Raw genomic sequence first — 25301 nt, 5'->3', positions numbered from 1 at the left:
CACACATACATACACACTTACCTTGTTGTATCTGTTGGTGTTGGTTGTAGCTGGGTGGTTGTTGGTGGGGATACTGCTGCTGTATGTAACCAGTGGCAGGGCTTTGTGGAGTGTAAGGGCTAGGCACCGGACTATTCTGCTGGCCCATATAACGACTACTGGAACCAGTCTGGGGAGCCACAAAGCGGCTGGGGGGGTGGACAGAAAAGGACAAAGTAAGCAAGCAAGTAGAACGATGAACAGTACACTAAGTACCATTATTCGGCACACAGACAATATATTTGTATTATCCATCAATAACTTAATTATACATTTACTATGGAGTAATTGTGGTTGTATTACAAAGCATTGTGATGCAACGGGAAAATACGAATGCAAAAAACATGTTAACAACAATTAAGTGGTTAGTTACTCTTTTTAACACCATGATACATTAGTCAGCTCAATTATCCAGCCTGACTCACCTTGATGGATTGGGAGAAATTGCCGCCGGCTGGAAGTTTGCAGACTGGGCCGGGCTATGCATGGAATTTTGGGTGATCTTGTACTGTTGTACCATTGGCTGCTGCATGACATCTGCTTAAAAAATGAGTGGGAAATGAAATCTTTATACACAACAACACAGCAGGGCAACAAGTAAGAAAATATATTATGCTTTACTAATAAGCATAACAACAACAATAAAATGAAGCTCTTTTTTATGGTTGTATGTCTTCATATTACAGGTAGGTATCTCCATACTTTTCTCCCTGAAGATGCCAGGGTTCCTGGCCAGCATGGTCTGCAGCAGCAGTGGTGCATCTCCCTCTGGCTCATCGCTACCCAGGTTATCCTTCAGCTCTCTAGAAACACACACAAACAATTGTTTCAGTCACATTATAAAACTGTATTTATGTATTAAACCATGATTGACTTCACAGGTTTGTAGCTTACAAGATTTTAATCATATATGGTATAACATGAGAAGAAAGACATTGATTAACCTGTAGATGTTTTGTCAACGTACAGAGAAGCTATACCCTCAAAATGTTTTGCTGTATGGGGCCTTTATGGGCAATGTTTCAAATCAATAAGCAGAAATGCTTCATTCGAAAATTGGATTTACAGGATGTTTGCATCAATGTAATGACTTGCATTGATTTGTTGGTCATTTATTTCAGTGGATTTATGTCAACATTTCAATACCACAATATAAAATGACATGAGGATAAAAATGTTAGCCTCATTACTCACCACTTCTACAAATACAGTAAACTGGAGTTGATTTTATTTTGTGCCCTTAATGGCTTTTAAGACATTATTTTACTATGATTTAACAAACAGTTCTTGGCAAGCAATTTTGCCAATATGTTTAGCACTAACATTTATTCTGCTATCAGTGTTACATCATGTCTGTGTCTCATAAAAAATACATCTCTCTGAGTTAAACATGCAAAAAGCTAAACTAAAATTAAACATTCCATTTAATTATTACCAATCATTTTTAACGCAAAGTATTGCAGGACCCTATGATCTATCACTAAAATACCTCGAATCCTCAGACAGGACCTTTTTTATCTTTTTATCTAACCCTAATCCAAGTTCCAAGACACAATTTTGTAAACAATCTCACGTATACACTCACATGTGCTCTGTGGAGACCTGGTTGAGACCATGGGCTAGCTGGGAGGCCAGATTCTCATCCCGACAGCCAAGTAGGCAGGTAACTTCCTCCGCTATCCTCCCATTATACAGGAGGCTCTTAGTGGTGGTGGCCGGGAGTGGGGAAGGGAGGGGTAGCTGGTTCAACACTGACAAATAAGGATGAAAAAGAGACAAAAAGGTAGAAGACAAATGTGAGGAATAAAAAGTATGCAATGGTAGAAAAATAAGGAGAGGAAGGTAGACAAGGCAAGAGACACAATTGCAAATTTACATCTGTTCAGACAGAATATTTAAGCTTGGCATTTTACACTTGAAGAGGCAGAACAAAAACTGTGACAGTGTCTGTGTGGAACGTGGCTGCCTGTCACTCACAGTCTGTGAGGCTAGCGATCCCAGCGAGAGTGGTGATGGGAACATGAGGCATATCCCCATTCATGCTGAAGGTGAGGGTGGGGGAGTGTGTTGATACACAGGTAGATTGGGGGTCGATGGACGACACCCGTCCTCACATCTCCTGACACCTTGGAGAGAAGGAGATGAGGATGGGGGAGAGAAACAAGATTAACAACATGAGTAATGGACAGAAGAAGGGTTAAAAAAGACAGGCCAGTTAGTGGGGGCGACAAAGCAGAGATTAACAAGGGAGTTAAATAGAAAGAGAAATAGAAAAGAGGGGAGATGAAGAAATTAACACGTCCAACAAGTTCAAATGATAAAATCATTCATCTTATTTGAATTTATCAAGAACAACAGAATTAAATGCACAATGAATTAAACAACATTGCTGAATATGGTGCCTGGCCTGATGTTAAAATCATTTGTGAAGGTGTCCTAGTGCCTGCTGCATCATCTGTAAGCAGCAAAATCATGCATCTTCTCAGATCTTATCAATCAAGATAAGTTGCTGTGTTCTTTGCTGTGTACTAAAGCGGGAAATCTGCCTTTCTAATTCGTACTTCTAGAATATTTGTATTTGTTATATATTACTGATCTGAGAAATGTTCTATGCTCTCTGTCTGAGAGAAAAAGACACAGGTGTATGAATCCTTTGGCATTGACATGATGCTGGGTGTCTTACCTATACTGTTCACAGATATAAATTTACAGAGGACTGAACGAGGCCTTCTGGTTAGAGAACAAGGTCACATACTATATGACCATCCTGCTGCTATTACAGTGTTACTACACACTGCGAGCCACAGCAAACTAACAATGAATTATCAGAGTCTAAATTTACACTGATACCAAATACAAAATATGCATCTTGGTGGCATCCCAAACATGCAAACCGCTGCATGGAGGATATATTATCACACAGTTGTAAACACAACAGCACGATATTAACATAAACAACATGTTTTGAACAATACAGTCCTGGAGATAATGTACTCCAGTAAATAAGGCTGTGATGTTCTGATTGGCTCTCGTAATTAGTACATCATCATGTGAGGGTACATACCAACATTTAACAATATATTTAACCACTATTTTCTCTCTAATTCTCCAGTGGCTGAATATCAGTGAACTAATGTACATCTTGTATTACTACCACAGAAGTCTACCCCTCATCATCATTACAAACCACAGGTCTCCTCTCTCACAGCTTATTATGATAGGGATGAACAAATTATGACTCTGTATTGCTCTTAATTTGTCTTAAATCTTTCTTTTGGTTAGATGTCCTTGACCTCTCATGCAAGACTGTACAGTGGGTCAAACAAAAACACAGCGAAAAGCCAGCTGCAAGTTTCAGAATATTTAGACACAGCCCACGCTTCATAAATAAACCTGGTTGCTACAACAAGTGGAGAGACGGCCACTACAGTGACCTATTGTTGTCCACAGTGATCACTGCGACACAAAATTATAATTGATCGTACTTTCCCATTACAGATAAAGTTAATGAAATAGATTACACATTCTTAATGAACTGAGTTAAGTTAATAAGTAAACAGGCATTATTTACTGTCAATCATGACAAGTCAATGTTGTGAAGGGTTCAATGATTCAAACCATTTGCATGGCCACTGTTTTCTGTCACAAATACCTTTTTGAAGAATTCTGTGCAGTCTCGGGTGGACTCACTGACATTTCAGATAAAAAGTCCTACTCCTACAGTCTGTTGAAAGAGAACATGGCACTGCATCAGACTTTGTAAGGCGCAATTTGCTTATTACACTTCTTAAGGACAAATACATGAATAAGTAACGTTGGTAGGACATGCACAGAGCATCACAACATCCACTGTCAAACATGCACTTAATGTTTATAATGACCCGTCATTGTTAAATGCATTGGCACGCTGCTCTGTTAACCAAATATGAAACCCTCTGTTGAGGAAATGCAACATTTTCAGCAACTTCAGCACAGCACTGATGGCATGCAAATCTGTAAACATGAAGTTCCCTCCGGTGCAAGCCAATCATTGAGGAAAACTGTGTGCACGACATCACTGTTACTCACAGTCAACAGATGGACTTTTTTGTAAACATTACACATTAGCTCGCTGCTGTAAAGGTTAGCATGCTCAGTGTACGAGGCTCTCCCTTCAGAGCGCAGGGGCTAGGCTGACAGCTGTGAGACTGACAGGCAGGAGGCAGCACAAAGGAACAGATGCACTGTGATGGTGGCGGCAGTAGTGGGGGGCTGCATCCTCCAGTAGCAAACAGCCACAGTGCGCTTTCTGCAAGCTGGCTAACTGCAGAAAGCAACCAAACTGCTATTGTCGCGGCTAGGAAGCAATAAATATCAAACGATTCCCATTTTGCAACATTAACAAGTCCACTGAACTGTAATAGTAACAGCTAAAGTAACTATTGCAGAGATAACGTAGCTTTCTGCACAGTCCGCACTCCCAAGTCCAAACATTTCAAAACAGCATAAGAGTCAAAAAGCCCACATTAGCGCTACTCCAGCAAACCAAAACACAACACTAAGGAGACAAACAACACAAAATAACCATAAACCACCAGCTAGCTAACGCACAGTTGACGTTAGCATCAATTTATCTGTTTATATTAGTTAGCTAAAACGCCAGCTCCAGCCCGCTAAATACTTGCGATTAAAAAAAACACCACTGCCGAGAAGTTGCCTGCCTGGGTCCTCCAAGCTAACCGCGAAGCTAAGTGTTACCATTCACGATAGCAGCTAAGATCACTACACAGCTCAGTCGCTATCAACAATAGTCGTGTTTTAATAGCTAGCTAGTTATGCTAACTAGCTCTACGTGTTGTCAGTTAGCTTCTAACGCTGCTACCAGCTCAAATAAAAGGGAAGGCAATGCATATCATACGAGGAGGCGCTAGCCGGGGTTAATGAATGTTAGCCAATTGCCCCCCTGAGCTCAGGAAAAAGGTGGTGAGTTTGAGTGAGTAGATGTGGAGTGCAACGGCCCAATCCTCGGGCTCGACAAATGACATCCAGTTGAGGCCGAGCGCCTCGGCGGAGCGAAAACACACCTAGCTAGCTCGGCTGGCTAGTCCACTAGCTTTCCGTTACCTCCCGGTCACCGATTAACAACGCCGTAGGTGGTCCCGCAGCAGAGTATTTATCCATGTTATTGTTAATAATCGCACTTTTAAAAGTTTGCTTAATAAAGATAGATAGGTAGATATATTTACCTTCGGGATGTTGCGCCCAAAGGGAGGGGAATGTTTTAGCTCGGTTGTGTCCGTGTCCGTATCTCTAGCTCCCCCTTTCTTCTCTCGCTGCTCCTCCAGAAGGAACTCGACTGGTTTGCCAGCTAGCTGCTGAGCTAGCCTGCTAGCTATCAACAATAATCCGGGTCGGACTGATTCGCTCTTCTTCCGTCACTCAAGGGTGAACGTTTCAGCGCACATTCACGGGGAAACAGTCGTTCTTCGGAGTCTCAGTCGGTCTGCGCTGACATAAACAATCAATGCAGCCAATTTCGACCGTAAATGAAAAATATGACGATTGTTGCGATGATCAAGAGGCTCTCCTCTCGTAGAACAAAATGCCGACCGGAAGTTCTGCCGTCTGACTGACCAAAGATCTCAGGAGTGACTCCCTCCATCGGCGCCAAACAAAATGCCATGCAACATTTCACATACAAGCCGCTAGAGGACGCTATAACATAACGATAACCTCTCTGGCCCGTTTACTGTACAGTCAAATGTGAAGTCTTACATATTTTACACGTATAAACAGTGTTGGGAAGTAACTAGTTGCATGTAATTAAATTATGAAATTATGAAATTACTTATGAAAATGATTATTACAAAAGGGGTTACATCTAAAGTCAGACCTTTAAAATGTTGCTCAGGGTGAGGGTTTTCCCCCTAATTTTTAATATTTAACATGTTACTGAATACATATATTGCTATAAATCTTATTTGGAGCTCACGTGGGCTTACATGGTGTCATAGTACTAATTAAGCCTATGCCAGACTTTTTACGTTTTTCATAAAATATCTTTATTTTGTATTCCCAAATCTACATGAACTAATGAGTACATTTTAAAATGAGATGTAAATGTTGGTTTATAAGAAATGCTCTCCCTTATAAATCATGTCAGTATCCATGAAAAATACCTGAACTTAGCCCTAATGGGTACACTTACCAGTTTAAAACTTTCATTAGAAAATTTCAAAAGTAATCAAATGTAATAAGTTACATTACTTTGACTAAGTAATTGAAATAGTTGCATACATTTTTTATTACATTTTAAATGGTATAACTAGTAACCTATTACATTTGCAAAGTAACCTTCCCATACCCGCGTATAAATAAATCATTATTAAAATTACTGATGATGAAACATGCCAAGGAGCTACTACACATATCTGTCCCTTTAAATCTACACATATTGTTTTTGTATACACTTCAAATATACAATTATGACCCCATATAGGATATTTAAAATGTCTATATTAAATAATTACATATTACATATTTTGCCTTTAAGATGTTCTCAGGCTAGTTATATACACATACTAAGCTGTTCTGTATCTGTACATTACAAAAACAGGTGCCAGATAAGCAAGGATTTAAAATGCCTTTAGTCATCTCATTCAAATATCAAGGCTCAGTTTAAGATTACACAGATTACATATTTCGTCTTTCAGATGTTCTTTATAAAATAATAAATACACATCACTGATTTAATTGTTTTTATTTTTAAAAATCCATACGAGTTACAAGTACAACTATTTGTCAATGTGTATGTGCATGTGTGTGCATGCAAAGTCATGAGAGAAACGATCTTGTCAAAGGAGACACCAGCTTCTGTAAACAAATTAACTTTTCTATTTCCTCCAGTGTGTAAGAAAACATAACAACATAATTTACAGTTAGCACTACTGAAGTGCTATACAAAAAGATCCTTAATTGCCTTAAAAACTTTAATACTTTTAGAAAGTACTCAGATCTTTTATTTAGGTAGGATTAAAACTTTTTTTTTAATTAAAAGAAAGTACTCCAAGACAGTAATACAGAAGTATTATTACAGAAGTATTATCAGCAACATGTTGTATATTTAAAAAGTATCGAAAGTTATTTGATTATTATTTATGCATTGACATAAACACAATTTTAATGTTGAGGATGGAGCTCATTTTTATTTACTGTTTTTTTGCCATTTAATCTGTAATATTGTATTATATGTTATAGGCTGACCATATGTTACTTTTTTTATTTAAAAATATCTTCAAGGTAACTAGCTATGAAAATAATAAAAAGTACAATATTTCCTTCTAAAATGCAGTGGAGTAAAAGTATGAAAATAGCCTAAATGGAAATATGTTAAGTATCCTACAAGTAGCCCAATACTATACTGAAGGTCAGCACTTGAATAAATGCACTTATAGTTTCAAGCACTATGTGTTTTCATCTGGGTCTTGTCTGGCTGGGTTCATATTACATCAAGTAGCCTACTACTTATGGTTTACACTTTCACATCAAAGCTATTTTTATATCTCAGATGGCAAAGCGATCATTTGTATTTAAAATAGAAGTATTCAGGTAAAGGATATACATTTACATGTAAGTTAATGAAATATCTTAAGATGTACCAACAAGATACAGTAATTATGCTTATTAAAATGATACCAAAATACACACCACTGATTTCATTGTTTTTATTTTTTTAAATCCATGCAAGACAAACCATTCGGTGTGTTCGTGTGTATGTGTGTGTGTGTGTGTGTGTGTCTGTGTGTGTGTGTGTGTGTGTGTGTGTGTGTGTGTGTGTGTCTGTGTGTGTGTGTGTGTGTGTGTGTGTGTGTGTGTGTGTGTGTCTGCATTCACATGAGAGGAGAGACACCAGCATTTGTAAACAAACTATTACATTTCCTCAAGTCTGTAAAATAAATCATTTGGTCCTTTAAATCATCCAGTTTTGCATTCATAAAAGGAAAATAAGGGATTGTTAGTTTGGTCATGAGGTTTGACAGGAGCTGGGTTATAGCATCTTTACATACACAGTTCTCAAGTAATCTTTTATCATTTGAAATCTACAACTTTTATCTACATTTCTCTATACAAGTACATTATATTCAGAATAATCGTCTATACAATTTCTATGTAAATGTTGCATTTGTTATGTAATAGTAGTTTAAATACAAAGCAGCACTTACAAATCCAAACTAACAAAATAAAAGCTGAGGATTGGAAATTAAATCCATGACTTTACTGCATGCATCCACATTAAACCGTGTGAAATAATCACTGGATCTCATTACGCAGAAAAGGAAGAATTGGAAATATTCAGGACTTGAGTGTAGCCTAGCTCATTTAGAAAATAATATATCCAATCTGCTGACTACAATTACTATTACTATTTCACTAATTTTATATTTAATATTAAGTAGATATTCCACACTAACTAAAAAATTTGGAATTCCACAGCCATGTTACAGGATCTGCTCTGTGGTAGGAGCTTGTTTTTTCGAGGCACTGAGTGACACAATGACCATTTTTTAGAAATACACTATCTTACTATTTTCCTGTTAATAATTACTGCATCACTGGGTGTGTTATCAGTTTGTTCGGTAATGGGTGGGTATGATTCAATTGTATTTCATTCAATCTTACAAATAATAAGACAATATTTTTGGTGCTTCTTTTTTGGTCAAAATATAATTGGTTAATATTCTTAATTGATTACTGTTCAAAATCTCTGCTAAGAACATAGCTGAGTGATTTTGGTTCGTCAGTCCTAGTGATTGTAATGACTGGACAAAAAAGAAAAAAAAAAGATTGCCTCATCCATTAAGACTGGTAAGGCAGGCACAATTACAGTTACCATGGTATTCTAACAGCTTCTTTTGCCTAACAATAGCACACTGATTTGGACAATTAGGGTGAGGAAAACATGTTTACCTCAATGTATTTAATAAATGGCATGATTCATTCAATTTATTCCTGTACAAAAATACCAAAATCATAGAAATTAAAGCCATCAATGTCTGTACAGTAATGTGTAAATAGCCCTTTTCCCCCAATGAAATTGGCCTGGTCACAGTGTATATGCATGATATCCAACACTTTTCACATCAGTCCACAGATTTTCACTCACACTTCAATGACTTCTTTTCACACACCACAGAAACAAAAATAAAAACAACTTTAAAGCCAGAAAAAAGTCTGTGCATGTTTTGGTCTGTAAATCTGCTGCAGTGTTAAGACTTGCACTGATACTGGCCTCTAGTGGCTGAGATTAGTCACGACAGTTCTGAGAGGAGTTGGATATGGCATGGAGGCCACAAACCACCAAACAGCTGCCACCCTGTGGTGGACACATGTAGGAAGCTTCATAGCACAAACCCTTAGAAAAACAATGCAGAAGTGAACCGTTTTTCTCTACTTGGAGTCATGAGAGTCCACATCAGACCATACACTTTGCTGGAACGAATCTTGGCTCATAGTGAAATTTATTCTAGCTGTATGTGATCAGGTGAGACCTCCAATTTTGTGAGAAGAAGATTTTGACATGGAGATATAAAGTAGAGCTTAGAACAGAAAAATGGTTCAATGTAAAGTTTTTCATAAGAATTCATGAAACCTCTGACAAAATATTACAACTACATCTTGGTCTCGTTGTCAGCAGGCCTCTCGTTCTCAAACTCATTCTCCTGGCAGATGAGCTGATAAGGCTTCTTGTCAGCCTCCTCTACCACCGAGTTGCCCACCTCTGGGTCTTTATTCTTCAACTCGTGGCGAGACAGGTGCTCCACTATACCTGCACCAATGGAGTCTCCTAGGACATTAGTTGTGGTGCGCAATCGGTCCCTGATGGGAAGCAGAGAAAGAAAGACATGATTACTAAATATTTAACATTGCCACTGAGGAGATTGCAGATTAAATCTTTGTGTACATAAAAAAATATCATTCCAAAACTGGAGGCACAGTTGTAATTGCTCCAGGCAAACTTTAAACTACATGAAACACATCCAGTAGATAGAAGGAAGTGGGGCTTCACTTCGATTGGATGCCGACTGAATAAAAACCAGATGGATTGAGGGACATGGAATGTGCAGGGGAGTGTCTTTGGAAGCTGTCCTGTAATCCACTCTGGAGTATACAGCAGATCAATGTGATCTCTTAACTCCTTAAAATACTCCGGGATGGAAATTGATTGAAATCACACACACACACACACACACACACACACACACACACACACACACACACACACACACACACACACACACACACACACACACACACACACACGCACTTTTCTTTTTCCTCAGGACAATATCCTCTTTGTTCCTCTGAACATTTCCCCATTCGAGTGCTGCTCATAACTTAACTGGTTCAACTGGGGGGGGTATGACACCATACATATAGCCAATACTTACAGGAACCAATCAACTGCAATGATAAGTGTGATGTCATCAGTGGGCAGGCCTACAGAGGTTAGCACTATCACCATGGTAACCAGTCCTGCCTGAGGGATTCCAGCTGCTCCAATGCTGGCTGCTGTGGCCGTGATACTAGTGGATATAAGTGAAAAACAGACAGAGAGAGACATATGAATAGTCTGAAAAATGATTTCTTACAGTACAAAAAAGACAGACTTGTCCTAGAATTGAACTTTCAACCATTCCTGGAACCTGTGATTTAATGAAAACAAATGTAATGTCCTGTATATACAAAAATGATCCAACTCAAAGAGCAGACCAGGTTTACTGAATCAGATCATTTTAGGTTCATTTAAGTCATGAAGAACAGTTAATGAATACTCAAAGTTCAACATTTTCAAGCATTCTGTAAATTACATACCTGATGGTGAGAATCTGTCCGAAGTTAAGGTCATAGTCATTAACCTGAGCAATAAAGATGGCTGCCAGGGCTTCGTACAGGGCTGTGCCATCCATGTTTATGGTGGCACCTACAGGGAGTACAAAACGGGTCACACGCTTGTCCACCTTGTTGTTTTCCTCAAGGCATTTAAAAGTGATGGGCAAAGTGGCAGAACTGAGAGTGGATAGAAGAAGAGGGAGGGTGGCAGAAAGACAGAGAAAGGAGAAGTAAGTTGCTCTGACTATTTTAACAGTGACCAGTCAATTAGGGTAAAACATACTGACCCTGATTATCTGTAGCATTCTGGGAGGCTAACTGAATACCAAAGCCTAAAACAATTCACTGCAAGCCAACAATGACTTTAAAATGCAAGAAATCACCATTATAAACCATTATTGGGCAAAACCTTAAGTATTTTTAGAACAAGAAGGCCCATCAGATTTCAAGTGTGTTTGAGAGGTGCTGCGTTACACAAGGTACAATCACATACCTAGAGGATGTTCCCAGGGCAGTGATGAGTGCCTGCAAAATCCCTGCAATGAAGACAAAGGGGTTTTTCCTGGTGACGGCAAAGTAGAGTGTTGGAAGGACGACGATGGCATGGATGAGCAGGCCACAGATGACTGTCACTGTGTACATGCCCAGCTGGCCACCCATGGTTGTGATGTCATCCATCTCCACAATCTTACCAGCAATCAGGAACAAAATACCGATAGGGGCATACCTGAGGATTAGTAGGTGTTACTTTATTTGTGTTTTGCAAAATCCAAAAATTCATCTATCATCCCTGCATCCATGTTTTAACTTACCACATGATTATGGCAACCAGCCTCATGATGGCTTCATTGAGACAGTCGAAAAAGTCCTTGAGGGGCTGCCCCTGCTCCCTCATGCTACCGATGATCAGACCAAAGCACATGGAAAACACCACCAGACCGAGAGCGTTGACTCCATCCACTTTCCCCGGCACTGGGATCATCTCCTCCCGGGATATCTCCTGGCTGCCATTGACTGTGAATATTGTATCATTCACTGTCATTGTCACTTGGACTACTCTCTTGGCATACTGCGTCTTGAACTGTTTTTTAAAAAGGAAAAAGAATGGGTTAAACAGCTGGTTTTTGGGTGGCAATGTCAGTCTGGGCCACAGTAATAAATATCTCAATATCAATCTTTTGATGGCTTGCAGATTATGCAGAGGATTAATTCTAATGATGTTGGTGATCCTATGACTTTTCCTCTGTTTCATAGTTCACATTTGTGGTTCTGAGTGAAATCGCTTAAGACATTTTAGAAGGATTGCCAGGAAATATGGTGTTCCTATCAGGATTTTTATTTGAAATCATTATTAATTAATATTATGCTGGAATGCTAAACTATGATGGTGGATTATTATGTTAGCAGGCTGACATTTGTGTGTCTAAAAAAGGAAAAGGTAAACAATTTACATAAGCTCAATAAATGTGCTGTTTAAAAACAGCTGCTCATCTGGTGCAGATCTTACAACCCTGCCAGCATCTTTCCTAAAAGTATAGATTGTGTTGGAATGAAGAAGAGAAAGTGGTTTAGGGCTCACAAGTAAGGCTGTAGGTATAAGCATAGGCATCTTAGAATGATTTAATCACTTTTAGGTATCCAAAACAAAACCATCTGAAAAAAAGAATATTTCTAGAATGTTTCTTTCCGCTTTTCCTAAACAGTTGCACAAGACTTGTGATTTTGTTTGGGTAGATTTTTTTTCATTTCATTGCTAATAGTACTATAAAATTATCTTCCATTGTAATGGGGATCTCTGTTGAAATAGTATTATAAAATGGAAAAAATAAAGCAACCCAGTCCTGAAGAAGCTCCAAAAGTATGCACAATAAATGAACACACCTGATGATGACATTCTAAACGGAGAGAATTAATGGGAAAAAATTAAACATACAGATAACTGGACAGGATAAGGAAGGAGAGGGTAAGAATGTAGAGGGAGAGTTACCTGTTTAGTGCAAGCCTCCACAAGGTTAGGAGGGAACATGTTTCTGAAAAACAGTACAGTGTTATTAGGATGAAAAAATTACTTACAAATGAATGCACCTCATTCAAAACGAAATACCCTATAAAATGTGGAATATACAGGGTGTTCATAAAGTCTCTTTAGAATTTAACAAATGTGTTACAAAAGCAAATGAATAGACAAATCTGTGGAAATTTAATCATTTAATACACCTCTATAAGGGCACCATTAGTTGCACGAAGCACATCAAGACGGAACTCGATTTCTTGTCATGTGGCAAGGTACATAGAACAAATCTGATTAATATATCTCATCAATTGCTTTTGTAATGAATTAGTGTAATGTAATAAAACTTTGTGGACACCCTGTATTAAACTGTCTGACAGGGTAATGGTTAATATATTTATGTTAGGGAAGGGTGGATACTCTGAGCTGCTGTTTGGACCACAGGCACAAACAACAGTCAGGACACACAAACCCCTCCACCACGATAAGGTAGTAGCTCAGGGAGGAAGAATCCTTCTTGTGTCTTTTTTTTAACATCTCCATCTGTGTGACTAGTATAGATTTAAAGCTACCCTTACCTTTGTTACATTTTCACACATTTTTTTGTTCAGGTTAAAATTAGGGCTGTCACCTTTAACGCGTCAATCGCGATTAGATTAATGCAATCCATAACACGTTTTTTTTTAAATCACATTTTAATTTTGCAAGCCTTTTTGTCCCTTCTACTCACCCATAGACGGCTCCTCTAGCTGTAGCGCTATGCTTTGAAGTGGCCTCCTGCAGTAAACCTACCGCAGTGATGGAAAGTAAGAGAGCTACTGGACTTTTGAACGGCTTGTTTGACTTTAAAAAACTTCGAGACGGTTCAGTTGACAAGTCAAAAGTAAAATGCAACCTGTGTCAAACGGAGTTTAACTACCACCGGAGTACGTCGAGTTTGAGTTAGCACCTCTATGCTAAACACCCAGGTGCAGCCAAGCGAGCCTCAGCTCCACCAAAGTACCATTTTGGAGTGTGGGAATGGCAACAGAGCCGTGATTGATTCCCAGTTAAGACACTCTGGTAAGAAATGCTTTGCATTATGGGCTTAAAACTGCCTTGAAATGTAAAATAACAGGATTTTAAACATGCAATTCAAAACGCGATTAATCGCAATCAACTATGGAAATTCTGCAATTAATCACGATTAAAAAAAGTTAATCATTTGATAGCCCTAGTTAAAATGCTATTAATAAGGTAATGGCACTCTAAAATGTTAGGGTGCACTCACACTAGGCAATCGTACTGTGCCCAAGCCTGTTTGCCCCCTAAAGTGCGGATTATTTGACTAGTGTGAGTGCAAGTGTACAGTGCTTGAGTACGGTACACTTCCCTGGCACTGTACGCTTGGAAGAGGTGTGCTTGAACACGGTACACATGGTAACGCATGCGCACTAGGGATTAATATTTTTCCCGAAAATAAGACATTTTAAATCCTGGGAAAAGAAGCAAATTTTCCCGGGAATCCTGGGAAATCAACGATTTTTAAAAGGTAACATTAGCTGAGCCCTGGTCATTTCAAGCAACAGTAGATGCAATGAGGAGACATTATGCATATATGGGTTCCCAATCCAACCATTTTTTGTGTATTATTTTATCATTATTAAGGCAAAAGAACTCAATTTATGTCCATCAACATTATAATGAATAGACTATAGGCTTAATATTAATTTGCATCCAGCATGCTGCGTGGACTTTACATCTGCTGCACCACTGCTACCACAATTATGAAATGGTAAGTTTATTTTCTGTGACTGTGACCCTCATAAAAGTAATGTTTTACAAATCTACAAATTATATAAATTAACAAAATTCCTTTAAGTAAGTCATTTGGCGACTTCTAAGTCATTCAGTTAAACTAAATCTATTCCTGCGAGTGTGAATGATCACTCGAAGTGATCGAACTTTTCTTACTTTTACCGGAGTAAAGAGTTGAATCAGTATGTCTGCTTTTACTAGAATCTTTTTTACACAAGTATCTGTAGTACTTTTGCCACCTCCGCATACTACACAGGCATGACAAAGAAGAACATGCTTGCACTTTTTAAGACACGGTTACGTACACAACGCGCAACGTATGAGTCGGAGGCAACCGTGCTTGAGTACACTTGAGTTTGAGTGCGGGCCAGCAGGGGACAGGAGAGGGGGGCCATTCATGCTTCAGCACGGTGCAGAACAACTGGCCCTAGTTTGAGTGCGCCAATCATTTCATTCGGTCCGAATGATATGATTGGCGGCTGATTGCGGGGGTGGGACATAGGAGGGAGGAGGGTTGTTGCTGTTAAGTTTTTTCAAAGTGCTGTGTGAAATGCAAGAAAGGTTAGAGTCGCTTTAAATGGGGAGATCATGGGAAATCTTGAAAGTTTATGTTTGGTTGTTGAAGTGGTGTGTGTAGGTACCTGATGAGGTCGAGAAATGCATCAGCCGGGCTTATCTGCTCTATCTTCGGCTGCTTGGTAAACTCATCCTTGGATCCTTTTCCAGGGTGAATAATGAGCACCATGACGATCCCAATGAACACAGCAATCACAGTGGTGGTGGTGTAGTAGACTACCGCCCTCATACCCATTTTACCAGATGCACGGCTGTCTAGAGCAGCCATACCTGAAAGGGACATATATATTTTATTGTATGCCAGTGCTGCATGGTTTATCCTCCATAATGTGTTTAAAATAAGTGATTATCCACTGGTACGTGATCTCTAGCTCATATTATCAGAAGCATGACTAACAGTGAACGAGGAGAGAAGAATTGTGCACAGAATGAGATGTGCTATTGGAGTTTCAATCACTACCTGTTTCTGCATTTGGAAGAAAAACACCCCTATCATCTGTGGTCATGCTGTCCCATGACCTCAGAGCTGCATACATGTATTAATAACATCTGTCCCTGTGAGCCTACCGTTAGCCTGAGAAAAGGTGCTGTAATTATAGGTGGAAAACATCCATCCAGATTATCTGACTAACTCTCTATGGGAACAAAGAGCGGTAAGAAACACAATCTGACTATGACCTTTACTGGTCGAGAACACACCTACTATGAAGCACCCAGGGGCAGATCAAATACAGAACATCTGTTTACATATTATATATTCACATGAACTAAATTACAGAGAAAAACGTGTCAGAAAGCTGTGATCATTTGGTTTCCAAGTTTCACTCCAAAGTGATTTGGCATCATTCAAATAACAGTATTTTATTTGATAATACAACAGTGCTGTATGTCTCCTTTGTAATGCAAGTTTATTGTGAACACAGACAGAGATGTCAGTTGCAGATAATCAGCCTGATCTCAACTGACTATTTGTGTCTGGGAGAAAAAGATACATCAAAGATGTTTGAATACAGAGTAAAAAATCACATGTACTACTAGGCATCAAGCCATGGCCAAAGCATAGAATGGACTATAGCTGAGATACAACATTGAGCAATGTTTTATACAGAAGCAGCATAATACTGAACAGCTGGTGATCAAATTTCAGACAAATACTTTGCTTCCCGTCTATGTCTGGCAACATTCGCATTCCTAAAAGAAAGGTTGGATTCTATCAAATTATATCCTACAATCAATTTTATAGGCCTATTGAAAACCACAACTTGATTTAAGGTTGCTTAAGAAGTAGTTTTAACAATGATGGCAGGGAATTGACAAACTACTGTGGAGAAAAAACTCTGCTTTATGCAGTTTTATGCATGCCAGATGGAGTCACGGAGCCACTGGGCTAAATCATCATCTACAGCCCTAATAGCATTAAACAGACTTTGTGCGAATAATGGTGTTAAAAGAAATACGGCTATTCTGTGGACTGTATTTTGGAAGCAGACTAGCTGTGTCAATAAGCATGGCAGTGGTGTTGTATTTTCAAAGTGTCCTAACCCTAACCCTATTATGGCCATTACCTTCATTCAGAGCAGTACAAGGCAAAGCAAGATTTGTGTGAATGTAGATGTACACATTCCTTTTGTGTCACTGTGTATACTAAAGTGTGTGTGCATGTATGTGTGCTAGATTGTGTCCGTGGTGTACCTACTGCCCCTGCTTTGGCCCTTTCTGTTCCTCAACATGCCCAGGATTTGGGCTTTTATCCAAATCTTTTTGATCCTCTTCGTCCCCTCTTCATCCTTCCCTCCCTTCATTCTCTTCTCCGAAATTCTTCACCTCCTCTCCTCTCCCCACCACCCCACCTCCATCACCGCCTCTTGTTTCAGGGCGCCCCCAGCCCCCCGCCTTCTTTGCTCTTCCTCCTCTCCAACCCCCACATCTTCCCTACTCCGTCTCTTTTTTCTTGCACGCTGATCTTATTGCTGCAATCCTCTTTCATTGCCACCCCTTTCCCCCTCACCATCCCCCTTTTTTCTGCTCTCCTCCTATTCCTTTTCTGACAGCCCTGGGAAAACTTGTTGACTTTGTCAGCCCCACACGCACACAATGATCCCCGACCTGTTGTCCAGGCAACAACGGACACAGCCTCACCAATTCCATTTGCTGAAAAGAGAGCAAGGAGAATGACTTTCTTTCTCATATGGGGAATGTTCATCAAATACAAAAGTAGGCCTACTTCAGGGGGGGAGAGTTGAAGCTCAGGACATGAACTGCAAGAGGTCTGTCCGGAGGGCAATTAACATCCACCAATGCTGGGCAGAAATGAGACTTGCAGTTCTACCAAGACTTTATCTGTAGTCTTTTGCTCAAAAAATATCATTACAACATGAGTTTAATAGTTGATCGGTGATTGATTAAACAGTTAACTGCCAGCTATTTTTACAATCAATTTATTACTATAGTCACTTTTCAAGCCAAAAATACAAGCCATGAGTTATAGGAATTACTATTTCTGACATTTCATAGATAAAACACTTAATCAATTAATCAAGAAATGTCTGTACTAATGTCTATAAAAAGTTAGTTGCAGCTCTTCAGCAGTTACAATATAACAGCGACACGTAGATTCAACCTATGATCATCTTGGTAAAATCCGTTTCATTATAACCAAATGAACTTGAATGTGCAGCATGTAAGTTTGTATAATGCTACAAATGAAACACAGATGCAACCTGCAATAAGACATTAGCAATAAAACACAGCAAAAAAAATCCTTCTTGATACGGAAACCACTGAATGACTGATCCTTAAATATTCTCCAAATCCATTTCCTTTTAATGTGCCAGATGTGAAGTCATATCTCCAGTACGGACAGACATACAGTAGATGTTGTGTGTACAGAGTAGACCAAAATAGCAAAATTACAATATGGAAAATCACTATGTAATGTTAGTGTTTGTCTTTATCATTAGTGTAGTCTATTATGAATCAACAGTGTTGGAAATGATGAGCTGACTTTGCTCATACAACATATATGCTCATGAGATGAAAGAAATTTTAGCACTGAAATTTTAGCAATGTTTTCTGTTTCATTTTGTTACCTATATGATCCCAGAAAAAACTTGTCATTAAAAACCAAATCCAAGTGGACAGCTGCTAACGTTTTCATTTTTTTCAATTTTGAGATATAGTTAAAACTGGTCAAACTATTAACATGCACAGAGGTACAGTAGAGTTATTTTATACATATACTTAACTTGAATGTTTCCAGTTGTGTGAAACTTTTGTACTTTGTCTTTAATTAAATGGTGTTTTTACACCGCCAGATTTACCTACTATACTTGATAAGAGACACTGACATATTTTAGTGAAGTTTTATATTTAATATACAATAAGATACATAATTACAACTAAATTAGATAATGAGTGCTCCCTGGACCTCCAATAAAAACTATTTAGTTACACTTCATTCTCATACATTTTACATATTATATGTAAAATATGGAATCCATGAGTGAACTTTATTGGACAATTTCTTCCTTATTTTACTGCTATTGCTGTTACTATTACACTTAGCAAACCAAAAACATCTGTTCAGTTGTTTAATGTAATACCCTCCTTTATACTCCTCTCCATTTTTACTCATAGTCTTCCCCTTGGCTCCTTGCCCTTCAAACTTCCCCTCCAGCATACTCCTCTGTAATCATCTTCTTTTCCTCTTTTTACGGCCCACCCCCCCTCGTCCTGTGACCAGCTCTTCTGAGCTCTATAAATACTTTATGGTGGACTCAGCTCTCACAATGAAATACCTGAAGAAATATGGATTTTGTGGCAAACATGAGTTGAGTTCGAAGTGATCATGGTGAGGACAGTGGCAGTATCAGCAGAAAAACCATAAGCCATTTTTTTAACACTTGATCTTTCACTCCTCTGCCTGCTTATACTTTCTTTCATTACCTAACTTCTGGGATTCCTCTGGAATCTGGTCAAACAGTTTGACTCCCAGTGCAACCTTACCTTCAGATGGGATCAAAATTTGCAGGGAAGTCCCTCTAACTGGGACAACCCATTTCTTATAGAGGCACGATTCAGTCTTTGGAGTGTGACAGTCAGTTTGCACATGGGGCCACGTGTTTGCTTATACTGTTATCCTCAAACATATCTTCCTCTCCCAAGTCATGCTCCAAGTCATGTATGTAAAACAATCACTGCTCAAGAAATAGAGCTCTCTGCAATTACATTCAACTCACTGCTCCAGTTATTAAGAGGGAAACACAGATATAATAAAATGCTAAAATTGCCTTTATTCTATCTCCAAAATTCAAAGAAAATAAGGGACTTTCACTAACAAAGGTACGTCAAACGTTTCATGACTGTGAGTTCTACAGCTGTGTTGCAGGTGTTCGAAAATGTTGTCATGTTCAGTAACATCTTGGCCAATAAAAGTTACGTAATAACTTTTCTATCTATCTAAATTCCTTAAATATTATACTGTGAGAACAAGTGGGTATGCACAAAATATGCAGGTGTGTGCCTATTTGTGTGCTTTTGGTGAAACAGTTGTGTTTCACAGCCACAATTAGAAAAAGCCTCCTTTGTTGCAACTCGAGCAATTGCTCTAGTGTCCCAGCAGGTTTGCTTGTACTTTGTGCATTTTTAGTGCTGCAATAATTCTGTCATCTGGGAGTTTTTTGCATCCACTGTGCTTACATTTTTGCAGGGAATAGCTAGATCAGGACAACTCAAAAGCACATGCTGTACCATTGTGGCTGAATCATCAGTAAAGCATCATTAGCAAATGACTTTTGTTTCGAACATTTATTCTACATATAGAGTAGTGCACTGGATTGGCTTAGTCTTCCAAATCAGCACAACACAGACACAGTATTTTTGTTGTTTTAGTTGTGTCAATGTGGGCAACAATAGATAAATGAGATAAATTATTCCCTGTCAAAAGCAAGTGATTCAACTTTGCATTAAAGATATTAATGATGAATATGATGTTTGATGCTGATTGAGGGGAACATACGTGGATTAATTGGGTTTAACTGCAGGTTTAGCAGTGAAGAGAATGCAGTTGAGATTATTTTCAGAAATTTAGTAATCAACTTTATTTGTATAATGGTAGCAGAAAACATTGCATTAGAGACCAAATTTGAATACGGAAAAAAACACAAGATACACAAGCTGTGTGCTTGATTACTACAGAACAGCACTCTTTGTTTGTTTCCACATGTTGTAGCTGCGTCATGTGACGATGTTACGCCCTGCTTCAACACAAAGCAGGTTATTATCGTACATTATCGGTCCGTGCCATCCCTCCAGGAGACTGGCCCCTCGCTTTGTCAATCACTGCTCTGTGACTGGACATTTGGCCACATTATGTCCATCCTACATTTGTCACTCACTACTGCGGATCAGTGTTTTTGGAAACTCTCATGTGTCATAAGTCTACGTATACTTATGTATACTTATCATTCCAAAACAAGTATTGGTTCTGCTCAATAAAAAGCCGCTGGCCATTCCCTCTGGAAGAAAGCATCACTGTGTATCTGAATGGATTACTTAACCATATTGCCAGTGACGAATGGACTCACTACATCCCTGGATTAGAAGTGAAAACATCAGTGTCGTATGTATGTTTTTCTGGCACATAGGCCTAAATACCACAATGTAATGTAGTCCACTAACTCTGAATTGCTTATTCAATAAAGACATCATTGGTCATGTTGTATCAAGATCAAGGCCTTTACAACATAGGTCAAGCATGTGACTGAGACCAGTCCCAGTCTGTCCAGAAAATCTCTCTGTCTCTCTGTCTCTCTGTCTCTCTCTCTCTCTCTCTATCTCTCTCTGTCTCTCTGTCTCTCTGTCTCTCTGTCTCTCTCTCTCTCTCTATCTCTCTCTCTCTCTCTCTCTCTCTCTCTCTCTCTCTCTCTCTATCTCCCTCTCTCCCTTTCTATTGCTCTTGTTCTTTCACAAGGTCATCCTAACTCCGTCCACCACAGGACCCAAAACCAACAAACAGCATCGGCTGAACAAACACTGCCACTCAGAAGGCACATGGTGGTCAGTGGAGCCACAAAACAACATACAACACTGTTACTGCTATGAGCATTGTAGACAGAAAATATGTATTAACTGAAAAACGTGAGAAAAACATGTACATACCATTTACAGTATATATACACAGAGAAAGACGGTGGTGAAACTTTTTTGATGTGTGCAAACTGCTTCTGTGCTGTACTTTCACTATAGACTAAACACAGTATTAGAAGATACAGCACCAGTTATTTCAACCCAATCCTAAAGTTTGGGGGGGTTGTGATATCAGGGGATAGGTACAGTCGTGTTGTGTAATGACTAAGTTGTTTGATACAAATTTAGATGAAAACATCACACAGAACTAAAATTGTCTAAGCTGTGCAGGCTTATTTTAGGAATCTGAGGCACGTTTAAACTAAAAATAGCTGATGAACGCTTTAGTTACTGTAATATTGTCACACTCATGTGGGAGGATTATGCATAAGCCTCAGGTGTGTACCACATTGTCAAATAGTAAATTATTTAATATAATTCATATATCTGGTGGCAGTGACAGAAAAGGTTGAGACACAGAAAAAACCTGTACATGCCTCGTGTGTAAAATACCAATATCTCGCTGTCTGACTGTTCAAATGTATCATATGAAAAATAATAAAATAATAGGAGGTGAATTAACTAAATTAATTAATGCTAGGCTGTACATTTTGATGCCCTGATACGGTATGTGTTGATGCTCATACCTGTGATGAGACTGGAAATCAGCAGGGGCAGCACCAGCATCTGAAGCATTCTCATCAGCAGCTCTCCGGGAAAAGAGAAGAACTTCACTTCGCGATAAGACATTTTGTAAGGTCGCAAGGCAAATCCCAGGATTATACCTGAAGCAAGGATCAGACATGGAAGAAAATTCAATTTTTATGTCAACAAGAATGGCCGTTAAAAGACTCCCAGATTTGACGTGTATATCAAAGTGAGTATCAAAACCATAGTAATGCTGATTTGTTTCAGGGTCCAAACATAACACCTGAAAGTTGAAACATGTTTTAATTAGTTGTGTTCAGTTATTTAAAACACAGTGAACTCATTAGCAATTGCACAATACTGTTAAAGGTGAAAGCATTTGAATATGGGATACTTTCTGAGAATAAAACCTGCTGGCATTTTGGCAGGAGGGGAGGATACATATTAATCATTTCCTTTGAAACACCAGTTGCAACGATTGTGCAACTGCCACTATTCTGCATTCGTTTAACCATTTTTGAAACCTGATTTTCTCCACTGCAACACTCATTCAACAACAGGCCCAGGTGGCTGACCTGACAGCCTGAAGTAAAGCATATCCTGAGTTTAACAATCAATCAACTGAGTCTGTCATGGCACTATGTAATTCTACCAGGGCTGCAGATGTGCTGGCAGTGGGTGGGCCTGGCTCACTTCCTACCGCGTAAGATTCAAAGGTTAATGGCAAGGGTCAGCTGCAGGGTCAGATAAAGGCCAGTCTGGTAAGTCCATCTGACCTTCCTCTATTCTCTCATCCGGTGAGTTTGTTTCTATTCTATTCCTTCTTCCGCTCTGCCAGCAGAGTGTTGGTCACACCAGATTGATGGATTGTTGGGGTAATGTGAATCTGGAGCCTTCTTCTTTACAAATTTGAACAGAGGAGGGGTAAAGGGGTGATAGATGGAGAGTAAAGGCGAGGAGGTCATATAATGTCACATTTTAAATCAACTAAATCCTGAAAGAGGAAAGATTCCACAATCTGAAACTGAGTCAATTAAACATAAAAAAACACATTTCCACTCACCAATAACGACAGCAGCAACGGTAAATATCACAAAGGCATTTCTTATGAAGAATGCTTTTACATCACTCTTTGTGATGTTTTCCACTCTCTTCTTGGCCAGCAGTGACCGGGACTGGATGCCGGCCCGGATCTGGTGGAGACCACTCCGGGTCCTCTGAGGGTTCTCCCCATTGCTCTGAGTCATGGCTGCCGCTGAAATCTTCAGATCTGTTATAAAGGCGTAGAAACTTGAACTGCACTGATTTGAACACCGGAAAGGTAATTCACTTATTACCTGTCGCTCTCCCCTCTGTCTGTTACACCTGTTCTCCTTTGGTTTGAGGCTTACCAGTTACCTGATTTGAGGGAAGGACATATTGAAAACATTAGTAAAATGTGTTGCTCAACAGTCTGTCACACTTCAGTCCAGAAATGAGTCAGATATTAAATTTGTTATTTTACCAATTTGTAGAGTACGTAGTGTACTACTGTTCTACACTGTATAGTCACTCATAACCTCCCACCACATATCCTGTGCACACAAACTAGTATTAAAAGGGACACAAAATCATCAAAAGACATGTGCTCTTTCATATGTAGAAAATGTAATGTCAGTGGAACAGTGCAAACTCCCAAAAATGCAATATAAAACCAAGAAAATACTCAAAATTCATTTCTGAGTGAAGAACACATACGTTGCACCCATATCTATGAAAGCATGCATGATTTCCTCATACGTAAACACGAGAAACTACAACACACGTGTAGAGTTTGGGTCTATGCTGATACTGATTTATAGGTCGAGTTGTTCACATACAGAACAGATACACAAAAATGCAGTTACTGATCAAATTGTAAAATGCATTTGTAGACATATTCAATGGTAAAATGCTAAAAAAAAAAAAAAAAAAAAAAAGTTCCTGTACCTTAGGCTTGAGCAACTTCCTCTGGAGTCATTTCTCAGTTTTTTTGTGGAATAGTTCTGGTTTAAAGCTCGGTCAGTGTGAGAGGGACAGAGGAGCTCTTTGGCTTTGAGCTGGTTGGTTTGAGCAACCAGAAATGAAGAGAGCGACAGGAGAAAGAGGAGAGGGGGAGGAGAGAGGAAAGGAAAGGAGGGAGCTATGGCGGGGATGAGGGAATAAAAGAGCCAGTGAGAGAATGGAGGCGGCGCTATAGTAAAAGAAAAACTAGTGTTAGGCAGTCACAGTGTTGGCTTGTGAGGAGGCGAGGCGGGGACTGAAAAAAGTGAAGTAAGGTAGAGGAGGAGGGGGCTGCTTTTCAGACAGAGGGGAGCTTGAGGAATAATGAGCTTTCCAAGCAGGAAAAAGAGAAAGGACCTTCTTGTTTTCTTCTGTCCCTCTCAGCCTTCCTTTCAAATGGTTTTTCACGCTTGATAAGTTCAGACTGATTGGAGATTCCTGTGGAGAGTGAGTCAACAGAGAAATAACAGTCATCCATCCATCAAAGAAATATGGCAGTTGATTAGAGTCAGAGCTAAATCCATCTCCAGCACTCACCAATCAATCTCTGTTAGGCTTCTTTTGCTGAATTTTTGTAGATTACACATTTACACACAGCCCACTTGGTCATCTTTTTTTCATGAAATACTGTGAAGGCGTTAGTTTGTTAAGCTAAACAGAGTGAGTAAATATTTACCCAGTGCCAGTGGTGCAACTGGTACTCTACACACTTTTGGCTATAAAGAAAAAAAAACTGTGCAAACACTGACACATGTTTCAAGTTTGAAGTGGTTGGGCAGTTAATGAGTTGATTTCTGTTGCTACAGTTAGTTACACGATAAAAACATAACGACTACCTAGTCAGTGGTTTAAAGTCAAAACATTTCCAGGGAGGATTATGCAAACACAAGCAGGCTGATGACCAGGAGGTATTCTGGCAGCAAAATGCAGGAATTCACAGTTTGGCATTTGCGGTTTGATTAACGCTGAGGGTGAGCATGGAGGTGTGTGTTAATGTGGGTGAATGCGTCTGGAAAATAAGTGGGTTAGAGAGTTAAGTGAGAGCGGCAGGGTTGAAGGCATCCTTTCTGACTCATACCAGGGGAATCCATGTTTGGCAGAGTTATTTGCTGTGAAATGTTTCAGCAGTGGGTCCACACACACATAAACACAAACGCATACACACACAGAGAAAGTGAGAGAGACACCTCAGAGGAGAGGACATTACATTAAC

At 39.2% G+C, this 25301-nt stretch overlaps 2 protein-coding genes across 3 annotated transcripts in view; both read right to left on the bottom strand.

The window, feature by feature from the left end:
- Nucleotides 1-5591, bottom strand: part of nipbla (NIPBL cohesin loading factor a) — a 28745-nt gene extending 23154 nt beyond the window's left edge. The window contains exons 1-7 of the mRNA XM_053324929.1: nt 5265-5591; nt 3692-3763; nt 2017-2165; nt 1625-1790; nt 742-842; nt 465-579; nt 22-188 (exon numbers count right to left, since the gene is read on the bottom strand). Coding sequence (XP_053180904.1) covers nt 22-188; nt 465-579; nt 742-842; nt 1625-1790; nt 2017-2080 — 613 coding nt within the window. The 5' untranslated portion in view covers nt 2081-2165; nt 3692-3763; nt 5265-5591. The remainder of the gene's footprint in view (nt 1-21; nt 189-464; nt 580-741; nt 843-1624; nt 1791-2016; nt 2166-3691; nt 3764-5264) is intronic.
- A 2137-nt stretch (nt 5592-7728) lies between these two features.
- slc1a3a (solute carrier family 1 member 3a) lies at nt 7729-24178 on the bottom strand. 2 transcript variants are annotated; one of them, XM_053324735.1, is made up of 10 exons: nt 24035-24178; nt 23130-23464; nt 22066-22203; nt 15358-15562; nt 12896-12938; nt 11721-11989; nt 11402-11635; nt 10891-11085; nt 10467-10601; nt 7729-9894 (listed from the first exon to the last, which is right to left on the bottom strand). In XM_053324735.1, exons 2-10 carry the CDS (start codon nt 23311-23313, stop codon nt 9687-9689), a joined length of 1611 nt encoding a protein of 536 aa, XP_053180710.1. In that variant the 5' UTR covers nt 23314-23464; nt 24035-24178; the 3' UTR covers nt 7729-9686. The 2 variants fall into 2 exon arrangements, with proteins under 2 accessions (XP_053180710.1, XP_053180711.1); XM_053324736.1 differs by lacking the exon at nt 7729-9894 and having other exon boundaries at nt 10891-10999.
- Nucleotides 24179-25301: the final 1123 nt, after the last annotated feature.

This window comes from Scomber japonicus, chromosome 9 (genome assembly GCF_027409825.1).
Source record: "Scomber japonicus isolate fScoJap1 chromosome 9, fScoJap1.pri, whole genome shotgun sequence".
In the NCBI taxonomy this organism is placed as follows: domain Eukaryota; kingdom Metazoa; phylum Chordata; class Actinopteri; order Scombriformes; family Scombridae; genus Scomber; species Scomber japonicus.
Note: the sequence above shows the minus strand (reverse complement) of the source record. Positions and strands in the feature narration are given on the sequence as shown.

Coding starts and splice junctions, on each gene's coding strand:
- slc1a3a (XM_053324735.1), bottom strand. CDS start 23,313: ATGACTCAGAGCAATGGGGAGAACCCTCAGAGGACCCGGAGTGGTCTC. Junction 11,990..12,895: donor TGGAGGCTTGCACTAAACAG/GTAACTCTCCCT, acceptor TTTAAAAAACAG/TTCAAGACGCAGTATGCCAA. Junction 9,895..10,466: donor ATTGCAGTTGATTGGTTCCT/GTAAGTATTGGC, acceptor GCTTCCCATCAG/GGACCGATTGCGCACCACAA.